The 12315-nt window shown below is 41.7% G+C and overlaps 1 protein-coding gene across 3 annotated transcripts in view; it reads right to left on the bottom strand.

The window, feature by feature from the left end:
- Positions 1-12315, bottom strand: part of aup1 (AUP1 lipid droplet regulating VLDL assembly factor) — a 72382-nt gene that overhangs the window by 36505 nt on the left and 23562 nt on the right. For 2 of the 3 annotated variants that reach the window (XM_072256757.1, XM_072256758.1), the window contains 2 exons: positions 9645-9717; positions 2275-2348 (listed from right to left, as the gene is read on the bottom strand). The exons of the other annotated variant lie outside the window; for it this stretch is intronic. In XM_072256757.1, coding sequence (XP_072112858.1) covers positions 2275-2348; positions 9645-9717 — 147 coding nt within the window. The remainder of the gene's footprint in view (positions 1-2274; positions 2349-9644; positions 9718-12315) is intronic. 3 annotated transcript variants of the gene reach the window in all.

Raw genomic sequence — 12315 nt, 5'->3', positions numbered from 1 at the left:
CTGCAGGAAGCTGTAAACTCTGCCGGCTCCATCATGGGAACTAGCCACCCCAGCAAGGAGATCTTCAAAAGGTGATGCCTCAAAAAGGTGGCATCCTTAATTAAGGACCTTCATCACCCAGGGCGTGCCCTCCTCTCATTGTTACTATCAAAATGGAGGTACAGGTGCCTGAAAACACATATTCAACATTTTAGGAACAGTTGCTTCCACTTTGAGCCAGCTGGTGGCACAGTTGCATCAGCGCCAAACTTCAGGGCAGAAGGTCCCGAGTTCGAACCCAGCCGGCTCCCCAAGCATGCTTTCCATCCGTGCTGGGTTGAGCGTCGAGCTAGCAACTCGACCTCGTAAAAAAGAAATTGCCTGCTACAGAAACATCAACAGCAAAAAGTTGTTGGCCTATGCTCTCTGTGAGTTTAAAAGCCAATTTCCTTCCTTTTTCCTTCCACTTTGCCATCAGATTTCTGAATGGACATTGAACCCATATGTGTGTATATTATATATATAGTAAGGTATTATACATGGAAATATACATCTTATATGTACAGTTGAAGTCAGAAGTTTACATACACTTAGGTTGTAGTCATTAAAACTCATTGTTTAACCAATCCACAGATTTCATACTAGCAAACTATAGTTTTGGCAAGACTTTGAGGACATCTACTTCGTGCATGACACGAGTAATTTTTCCAACAATTGTTTACAGACAGATGATTTCACTTTTAATTGACTATATCACAATTCCAGTGGGTCAAAAGTTTACAAACAAAATCAAAAAAAATCAACCAAGACCCCAGAAAAAAAAATTGTGAACCTCCACAAGTCTTGTTCATCCTTGGGAGCAATTTCCAAATGCCTGAAGGTACCACGTTCATCTGTACAAACAACAGTACGGAAGTATAAACACCATGGGACCATGCAGCTGTCATACTGCTCAGGAAGGAGACGCATTCTGTCTCCTAGAGATGAACGTACTTTGGCGATAAAAGTGCAAATCAATCCCAGAACAACAGCAAAGGACCTTGTGAAGATGCTGGAGGAAACAGGTAGACAAGCATCTATATTCACAGTAAAACGAGTCCTATATCGACATAACCTGAAAGGCTGCTCAGCAAGGAAGAAGCCACTGCTCCAAATCCACCATAAAAAAGCCAGACTACAGTTTGCAAGTGCACATGGGGACAAAGATCTTACTTTTTGGAGAAATGTCCTCTGGTCTGATGAAACAGAAACTGAACTGTTTGGCCATAATGACCATCATTATGTTTGGAGGAAAAAGGGTGAGGCTTGCAAGCCGAAGAACACCATCCCAACCGTGAAGCATGGGGGTGGCAGATTCATTTTGTGGGGGTGCTTTGCTGCAGGAGGGACGGGTGCACCTCACAAAATAGATAGCATCATGAGGAAGGAAGATTATGTGGATATATTGAAACAACATCTCAAGACATCAGCCAGGAAGTTAAAGCTCGGTTGCAAATGGGTCTTCTAAGTGGACAATGACCCCGAGCATACCTCCAAAATTGTGGCAAAATTGATTAAGGACAACAAAGTCAAGGTATTGGAGTGGCCATCACAAAGCCCCGACCTCAATCCGATAGAAAATTTGTGGGCAGAACTGAAAAAACTTGTGCGAGCAGGGAGGCCTACAAACCTGATTCAGTTACACCATTTCTGTCTGGAGGAATGGAACAAAATTCCAGCAACTTATTGTGAGAAGTTTGTGGAAGGCTACCCAAAACGTTTGACCCAAGTTAAACAATTTAAATGCAATGCTACCAAATACTAACAAAGTGTATGTAAACTTCTAACCCACTGGGAATGTGATGAAAGAAATAAAAGCTGAAATAAATCATTCTCTCTACTATTATTCTGACATTTCACATTCTTAAAATACAGTAGTGATCCTAACTGACCTCAGACAGGGAATGTTTTCTAGGATTAAATGTCAGGAATTGTGAAAAACTGAGTTTAAATGTATTTGGCTAAGGTGTATGTAAACTTCTGACTTCAACTATAACTTATAGCAGTTTTGTTACTATGTATTGCAATGCACTGCTCCCACAAAACAGCAAATTCTGATTCTGAAATAACAAAGGGTAACAGACTACCAAGTACTGAGAAGCACATCAATGCCGTGTGCAATTGAACATGAGCACCAGATATATGTACGTGTTGAGGGTGGGATGGGGTGTGGGACAATAAAGGAGGTAGCTAAATACAAGCACGTTCACTCCACCTTACCGACTGGACCCCCAGTGAGTTAACGACAGTTACTACCTTACTTGGTATATGGTGAAGGGACTGAAAAACATCCACAGCAGCTCGGCAACCCAAGAGGAATCGACGACATTCTAGGGGAGAAAGGGGGGAGAAATAAGTCTAACTTTCACAGGGGACACAACCGTCCTGCGTTCTGTCACTGAATCTCTTCTCACAAATAGGCAGAGGAAGAATGAGCAAACAAGCCTCTTGTTCACAAGACCACTAAGACACTGGTCACATAAGATGTCTATTTTTGCATCTGTCTTTTGCCTTCCATTGCAAAACCGGAAGATTCAAAAATGGACAATAGGCTTAAGATAGATTGTGGATTTAATCTAAATCTAATTTCAACTGGACTAATCACTGATATAGAACGATGTGTTGAATTACTCTTCTCTGAACTTAATCCTGTCTCCCAATCTTTTTATGATCATTGTTACCAGTTTGAGTTATAGATAATCGCCTTCTGAGCACACATGGGGAAAGATTAACTTTGTGAAGCTCTGCAGTATTGATTAACCATTGGTGTTTCACCTGAGAGACAACGCTTTGAAACACAATACTAACTATTCTACCATAGGACACTTCTTACTTTTCTGGCCCAAGTTGTGATGCAGGACTCTCTCAAATGCATTGTAATGGACCCTCGCATACATCCCTCCCTGCGAAGATTTATTATCCCTCTCGACCCGATGAAGGAGCAGAGAAGACTCAGTGGACCGATGGCGTAATTCTGCTTCTGCATTTAATGGTCTAAATATCACCATTGTTAAAGGAGAAAGTTTTAATTCAAACCAGAAAGTCATACAGTCCAGAAACAGGCAACTTGGTGTACTCCCATACCCTACTATCAAGCACCTAACTACATTAATTTCACTTTTACTCTCCCCACATGAACCACTCACTTCTACATTAGGGACTGCTTACATTGACCAAGTAACCTACCACTCTACAGGTCTCAAAGATGTGGCTGGAAACTAAAGCAGGGTGGGAAATGTGGTCACAAGACAACATGCAAACTCCTTACAGACAGCACCGAAGATCAGGAGTAAACGCAAGGTGATGGAACTGAGGCAGCAGCTCCACTAGCTGTGACACTATATTTATACACACTGATGTGCATCATAGACCACTACAGCACAGTACAGGCTCTTGGACCCAAGATGTTATGCCACACGTTTGTCCGACTCTTAAGGTAAATCTAATGCTTCCCTCCCACATAGCCCTCCATTTTTCTATCATCCATGTGCCTCAGTATTTTTCAAATGTCCCTTATGTATCTGCCTCTCTCACCACCCCTGGCAGCTAGTTCCACATACGCAGCACTCTTAAATAAAAACGTCTCTGACAACTCATCATACTTTCCTCCAATGATCTTAATTACGCTGCCTTTTATTAGTTATTTTGGCCCTGGGAAAAGGCCTCTTGCTATCCACTCTACCTATGCCTCTTATTTTGTACACCCTTCGTCCTCTTTTGCTCCAAAAAGAAAAGCCCTAGTCACTCAAGCTATCCTCACAAGACATGTCACTGGATTAGAGAACATCCTGTTAAACTCTCCACTGCACCACTTCAAAAGCTTCCACATCTTTCCAGTAATGAGGTGACCATAACTGATTCCAAGTGTGGTCTAACCAGTGTTTATAGAGCTGCAACATTAGAGAGAAACATTAACCAGTGTTTATAGAGCTACAAGGCCTTGGTGAGACCACACCTGGAGTATTGTGTGCAGTTTTGGTCCCCTAATCTGAGGAAAGACATCCTTGCCATAGAGGGAGTACAAAGAAGGTTCACCAGATTGATTCCTGGGATGGCAGGACTTTCATATGAAGAAAGACTGGATGAACTGGGCTTGTACTCGTTGGAATTTAGAAGATTGAGGGGGGATCTGATTGAAACGTATAAGATCCTAAAGGGATTGGACAGGCTAGATGCAGGAAGATTGTTCCCGATGTTGGGGAAGTCCAGAACGAGGGGCCACAGTTTTAGGATAGAGGGGAAGCCTTTTAGGACTGAGATTAGGAAAAACTTCTTCACACAGAGAGTGGTGAATCTGTGGAATTCTCTGCCACAGGAAACAGTTGAGGCCAGTTCATTGGCTATATTTAAGAGGGAGTTAGATATGGCCCTTGTGGCTACGGGGGTCAGGGGGTATGGAGGGAAGGCTGGGGCGGGGTTCTGAGTTGGATGATCAGCCATGATCATAATAAATGGCGGTGCAGGCTCAAAGGGCCGAATGGCCTACTCCTGCACCTATTTTCTATGTTTCTATGTTTCTATATTACTTAGTGGCTCTTAAACTCAATACCCCAACTAATGCAGGCCAACACACCACATGCATGTGTATGGAGTGTGGGGGTCACGTAAACAATACAATAAGATTTAATCTTACTTTAGGGAAAGATGAGTAAGGCTTTACTGTTAACACACTTTCTTCCAACCCCTTAATAAATCAAAGGTATTAGAAACTCCAGGGTACACTATTTCTTATATGCACTACTGTCTTGAAAACATCCACAAACCATAGTGCAATGATTTTTAGGGCTACTTCAGTCCCCCCGCCCCCCCAGTCCATACTTTGTAACTTTAAGTGCAATGAAGAAGGCAGTTAAAGATATGGCAACACGGGCAGAGATTGAGAATGTGTTTAAAAAGCTGACAGGCTTTGTAGATAATGGCAGATAATACAACAGCACTAAATTATAACAACCTGTTATAAAATTATTTTGGCCAATAGATGAGTACTGTGTCTAGTACTTTATACTTCAGCAAAGACTTCAAGGTTTTACAAAAGATGTAGATAGAGATAGGCTATAATAATTTAGGGATAAGGGTCTCAAATTATGGAGGACTTCTTCAAAAAGGCAGTGCACAGGAACCTGAAAACTCTCACTCACTGTTTTAGAAACAGCTTTTCTTCCCTTCTGCCATTAGATTTCTGTATTGCCCATAACCCCACAAACACTAACCTCTTTTATACTAACTTGTAATTTTGTAAGATCATAAGACATAAAAGCAGAATTAGGCCACTTGGCCTATTGAGTCTGCACTGCCATTCCATCACGGCTGATTTATTATACCTCAGTCCCATTCTCCTGCCTTTTCCCCATAAACCTTTGACACACTAATCAAGAACCTATCAACCTCTGCTTTAAATGTACCCAATGACTTAGCCTCCACAGCTGCCTATAGCAATAAATTCTACTGATTCACCACCCTCTGACTAAAGAGATTCGTCCTCATCTCTATTCTGAAGGGGCAGTCTTATACTCTGAAGGTGTGCCCTCTGATCCTATACTTGCCCACTATAGCAAACCCCCTCTCCATGCCCATGAGGCCTTTGTAACCTATTGATTATTGAAAGACCTCAATATGCCTCAAAGAGATTCCTCAAACCGCCCCCCCCCCCAAACACTTTTCTAAACTCCAGCAAGTACAGACCCAGAGCCATCAAATGCTAAGCATGTGTTAAACCTTTCACCCCCAGGATCAACTTATTTCCCCACGGCTTCCCTTTGGTCCTCAGACTTTCTACACTATAGAGCAATTTGTAGTAACCATTTGGCCAAACAACTCATCTTGGCAAGAGGAAATTGGAGAACCTAGCAAAAACCTATGTGATCATGGAAGCATGTGTGAATTCCAGAAAACCAGTGTTTATTGACAGGTTAAACTTGGGGCTCCTGGTGTTGTGCAGCAAAAGCACTCACTGCTATACCACCTTGCCGTGTAGCCAGACTATTATTGTTGGTAACAACCAATGAGAATGAGTCCCGCTTCCTCAGATGACCCACATTATCAGAATCAGGTCTACTATCACTGACACATCACGAAATTTGTTGTTTTGTGGTAGCAATACAGTGCAAAATATAGATGCATCTCAAAGTAGAAGCAGCATTCTAATGGGAGGATGAAGTAACTGCGGCTGACGAGGGAAGTCAAAGACAGCATAAAAGCAAAACAGAGGGCATATAATAGAGCAAAATTAGTGGGAGTTAAAGGATTGGGAAGCTCTTGAAAATGAAAAGAAGGCATCTTTAAAAGCAATTAGAAGAAAGATGAAATACAAAGATAAGCTAGCCAATAATATAAGTATAATATTTTCAGATATATATAACGAATAAAAGAGACAAGAGTGGATATCAGACTGCTACAAAATCATGCTGGGAGAGATAGAAATGGGGAGAAAGAAATCGCGGATGAACTTAAGTTTATTTTGCATCAGTCTTTATTGTGGAAGTCACCAGAAGTATGCCAGAAATTCATGCATGTCGGGGCAGAAGTGAGTGCATTTGCTACAACTAATAAGCTGTTTGTTAAGCTGAAAGGTCTCAAGGTAGACGAGTCACCTGGATCAGATGTACTACACCCCAAGGTTTTGAAAGAGATAGCTGAAGAGATTATGGAGGCGTCAGTGGTGATCTTTCAAGAATCACTACATTCTGGAGCAGTTCTGAAGGACTGGAAAATTGCACATACCACTCCATTCTTTAAGAAGGGAGGGAGAAAAAAAATGAAATTATAGACCAGTTAGCCTGACTTCAACAGTTGAAAGATGTTGGAGTCCACTCTTAAGGCTGAGGTTTTGGGATACTTGGAGGCACATTATAAAATAACCCAAGTCAGTGTGGTTTCCTTACTGGGAAAACTTGCCTGACAAATTATGAGGAATAACAGGAGACATAGACAAAGGAGAGTCAGTGGATGTTGTTTACTTTGATTTTCAGAAGGCCTTTGACAAGGTGCCACACATGAGGCTGCTAAGCAAGATAGGAGCCCATAGTATTACAGGAAAGATATTAGCATGGACAGAAGATTGGCTGGCTGTCAGTAGGCAACGAGTGGGAATAAAGAGTGCCTTGGTTGGCTTCAGGTGACTAGCAGTGTTCCACAGGAGTTACTGCTGGTAACACTTTATTTTACATACTTCAATAATTTGGATGATGGAATTGATGGCTTTGTGGCTAAGTTTGTGGATGATATGAAGATAGATAGAGTGTTGAGGAAGCAGGAAATCTGTAGAAGGAATTAGTCTGATTAGGAGAATGGGCAAAGCAGTGGCAGATGGAATATAGTGTAAGTGTATAGTCATGTACAAACGTTTGTACTTTGGTATAAAGAGTGAAGACAGATTTTCTAAATGGGGTGAAAATTCAGAAATCCCACGAGCAAAGGGGCTTTAGGGGCCCTCATGCAGGTTCTCTAAAGGTTAATTTGCTGGTTAGCATTCATTTCTAGAAAACTAGAATATAAAAGCAAGGATTCAATGCTAAGGCTTTATAATGCATTAATCAGACCACACTTGGAGTACTATGAGCAGTTTTGGGCCCCCTATCTAAAAGATGTGCCGATATTGTAGAGGATCGATAAAAGAGACTGACGTATCAGCTTTCAAAGCAACTCCGCAAGTGGCCTCTTGCTGTCCGTGGGCATCTTGCAGGACAATGTCTGTGCTAAATCAGTTCAGTTATAAGGCCATGAGACATATGAGCAGAAATAGATTGAATCACTCCACCACCCAATGATATTACCTCTCTCAACCCAATTCTTCTCCCCATAACCTTTGACACCCTTACTAGTCAACAACCTATCAACCTCTGCTTTAAACATACCCAGTGACTTGGCCACCATAGCCATCTGTGGCATTGAATCCCACAGATTCACCCCCTTCTGGCTAAAGAAATTCTTCCTCATCTGCTCTAAATACATTCTTCTATTCTGATTTCCTGAGGCTGTACCCTCCGGCCCTAGACTCTTCCAAAATTGGAAACATCCTTTCCACATCCACTATCTAGGTCTTTCAGCAAATTCCAATGAGATTCCTCCCCACCTCATTATTTTCATACACATTTTATTTGTTTCCTCCAACGCACAGAAATCGTCTAATTATAGGAAGTACTTGGAAACTTTAGAGAGGGTGCAGAGATTTACCAGGATGCTCTCTGGATTGGACAACACATCTTATGAGGATAGGTTGAGTGAGTTAGGGCTTTTCTCTTGGAAGTGTACAAGATCTTACATAGTTATTTTTGGAGGGTGAGTAGAATGTGGGGGGCATGGTGTTATAGAGGTGGAAATATTAAGGACATTTAAGAGACTCTTTGGTGCATGGATGACAGAAAAATGGGAGGGCTATGTGTGAGTGAAAGGTGAGAGTGATCGAGTAGGTTAAAGAATTGACTCAACATTGTGGACCAAAGAGCTTGTACTGTGCTGTACTGTTCTACAATCTAAATTCTATGTTCAAGTTCCTAAAGAGCAATGCTTTTTTCTTTCCATGTCTCAAAACTTTGCTCATACAAAATGCACAGACAGTGGCCTGGTGTCTGTCCTGTCCAATAATGGCACCAAATTCAAAACATGCCAGACCAGAGAAAGCCATGATCGTATTGAATGGTGAAGCAGGTTCAACAGACTTATTGAAACTATTTCTAATGCTCTTATGCCGGACCAGTGCTTCAGTCTGCCTTAGAGTAGCACAGCAGCCCTCTTCCAATGGGCCTACTTTCCATTAATGATTAATGTACTGTACGCACATCCTGGGCGCCAGTTATACCTTATTCTCTGTGTGGCTCATCGGAGTATCAGAAAACCTGATGTGAAACTGCATTTTCCCGAATTTGCATGTATAGATGCTGGTTAGGTTGATTAAGAATTTAAAACAGAATGCAGCATAAAGCTGAGCTAGTGAGAAACCTGCTTACACCATCCTGGAACGTGTCATCTCAAGCTGGATGTTACGGATGCACAAACAAGTCACGCTTCAAACCCTGATGAAGGTTCTCGGCCAAAGCATCAACTTCCATCAGGATTTGATGCTGCCTGACCTGCTGAGTTCCTCCAGCATTTTGTGTGTTTTACGCTTCAAATACTCCCAGACCACAGATGCCTGCAACACATCCACATTCTATTCAATCTCGACCAACAATCATCATCTCAACTTTCCAGTCGTAGAGCTAGTAGTTACAGGAAGACTGGGCACCTCCCTTAAACACAGGATTTTTTCTGTCATGGACCCCTACCATTAACCAAGGAGTCTGAGAACCCCAGGATGAGAACCCCTGCTCTAGCGCAAGCTCAAAGCAATACTGGCAAACTAACCAACTGCACCCAATCCAGATCAACAAGCAAGCAGACTAATTTGTTTCAGAGTGCTACAGTGGCCCATGCAACCAATCCTCTGTGGACGTAGTGTCATCCAACAAATACCTCATCAAGCAATTATTTCTGACCTTTTGCTCAGACTATGGGGTGGGGGCTTTGAGAACCAGAGGGAAAGGAGGAAGGAGTTAGGGATAACGTGGAAGAAATTTGAAAGCATGCAGGCGAAAGAAAGGGGTCTTGTATGAATGGGTATCTTTCCATTAATACAAGTATAAACTTACCACAGCAATGAAGGGCCTCTTCACAGTTAACACCACAGGTTGAATAGTACTATCTACAGAAAAGGCCCAGGAGCTGAAACAGTAATAAGATCAAAGCACATCAAAACCATTCAGTCTTATTCCATACACACATAAGACCATTATAATGAATAGACAACCAGTGGATATATTTCATTAGGGGTTCGAGGAAATCTGGTATGCCACCAAAGACTCTAGTAAATTTCTACAGATGTGCCATGGAAACGATTTTAACTGGTTGCATTACTGTCTGATATAGAGTGACCACTGCACAGGATTGGAAAAAGCAGCAGAGGGTTGTAAACTCAACCAGTCCCATCACAGGTACAACGCTCACTACCATTGAGGAAATTTTCAAAAGGTGATGACACTAATGGGCTAGGGACCATCCAGGACATGCCCTCTTCTCATTACTACCATCAGGAAAGACGTACAAGAGCCTGAAAACATTACATTCAACATTTTAGGAACAGCTTTTCCCTCTCTACCATCAGATTTTTGAATAGTCCATGAGCCCATGAACACTACACTCACTGTTTTGCTCTTTTTGCACTACTTATTTTTTATATGTTTCTGATTGTAACTTAGTTTTTCTTGTATTGCACTGCACTTCTGCCACTAAACAAACTTCTGCTGTTCCAGCCCATCCACTTCAAGGTATGACGTGTTGTGCATTCAGAGATGCGCACCACTGTTGTAACAGGTGTTTATTTGAGTTTCTGTCACCTACGAGTCAGCTTAAATCAGTCTGGCCATTCCCCCCGACTTCCTTCATTAACAAGGCCTTTTTGCCCACAGAACTGCCACTCCCTGAATGTTTTTTTTTCCCGTACCATTCTATGTAAACTTTAAGAGACTGTTATACATGAAAACCTCAGGACATGAAAATCAACAGTTTCTGAGATACTCAAACCACCCTGCCTGACACCAACAATCATTCCACCGTCGAAGTCACTTAGAATCACATTTCTTCCTCATTGTGATGTTTGATCTGACCAACAACTGAACCCCTTGAGCATGCCTTTATGCTTTTATGCACCGAGTTACTGCCACATGATTGGCTGAAATAGATATTTGTATTAATGATGTGTACAGGTGTACTTAATAAAGTGTTACTGTGCATGTCAGTGATAACAAGCCTGATTTTGATCCTGAGAAGCAACTGTTGTCTTTTTTCCTTACCCATCCCAAAGATCAGCACTGTTGTCTCAACCTTGACTAGGGTACTGTATAAAACTAGTCTCTTTACCCAAAGAGAAAAGGTAAACCTACCATAGAAGGAATGGAACAAAAATTTTCTAGACTGCTTCATGGGTTTAACATATCAAAAAAGATTAGAGAACAGAGGTGCAGCAATCCCAGTATTTAGAAGAACAAGAATCTCATTGATAGATAAAATCCTGATATGTCTTCCAGGATGGTGGTAGGGATGGTTGTTGCCAGGAAAGGAGTTTAGAACCTGTTGTCAGTCTCAGTACTAGAGTAAACCTTAATCACTGGGGCATAGAGCAGTAAATTTTGACCTACTCTGTTAAACTCTCCTCACACTCCTATTTCACCCCAGATTCTACCACTCATCTGAGAGGCAATTTACAGTGACCAATTAACTAACCAGCCATATTTGGGGTATGGAAATAAATTGAGGCACCAAGTGGAAATCCAAAGAGGTAACATGCAAACTTGAAGTCATTCGTGCATGTTTCAAATGGGAGTTGAAAAATAATTTTCAAGTCAAATCTATTGTCATTTAACTATATACATGTAGACCGTTAAACGAGACCACGTTTCCCCAGACCAGGGTGTAAAGCATAATAGCACACATTACACACAATAAGTTAGAATAAGGATAAAATCTACAAATGAATTACCTTTAGAAAAAGTGCATAAATTAAATTCTGTGGGGTACAGTACAAATTTCCCAGTGACACTTTGCATTAGATGTGGCAGGGAGTTCAGAAGCTTAATGACCTGAGGGAAGAAGCCATTTCTCATCCTCACTATCCTCGTCTTTATACATCAGAGTCTCCTGCCAAATGGTAGAAAGTCAGAGGATGCTGGATGGATGGGTGGGATCCTTGATAATACTAAGATCCCTGTACATACAGCATTCCTGATAAACATACTCTATGCATGGTGGCCAGATTCCTAAGATCCTCTCGGTTGTTCTCGTAGCCCTTTGTAGGGACTTCCTGTCCAATTTTCTGTTTTCTCTCCCTCCCCACACACAGTCCACCCTAAGATAAATTCTGTAAGGGCAAATGTTATTCCACAGTGAAGGGTTACACTTTGAAAAACAGTGCTCAGTAGTCATAGTCATACTTTATTGATCCTGGGGGAAATTGGTTTTTATTACAGTTGCACCATAAATAGTAATAAAACCATAATTAGTTAAATAGTAATATGTAAATTATGCCAGTAAATTATGAAATAAGTCCAGGACCAGCCTATTGGCTCAGGGTGTCTGACCCTCCAAGGGAGGAGTTGTCAAGTTTGACGGCCACAGGCAGGAATGACTTCCTATGACGCTCTGTGCTGCATCTCGGTGGAATGAGTCTCTGGCTGAATGTACTCCTGTGCCCAACCAGTACATTATGTAGTGGATGGGAGACATTGACCAAGATGGCATGCAACTTAGACAGCATCCTCTTTTCAG

The sequence above is a fragment of the Mobula birostris genome, chromosome 4, assembly GCF_030028105.1.
Source record: "Mobula birostris isolate sMobBir1 chromosome 4, sMobBir1.hap1, whole genome shotgun sequence".
Classification (NCBI taxonomy): domain Eukaryota; kingdom Metazoa; phylum Chordata; class Chondrichthyes; order Myliobatiformes; family Myliobatidae; genus Mobula; species Mobula birostris.
This window is presented reverse-complemented; position numbering and strand designations above follow the sequence as displayed.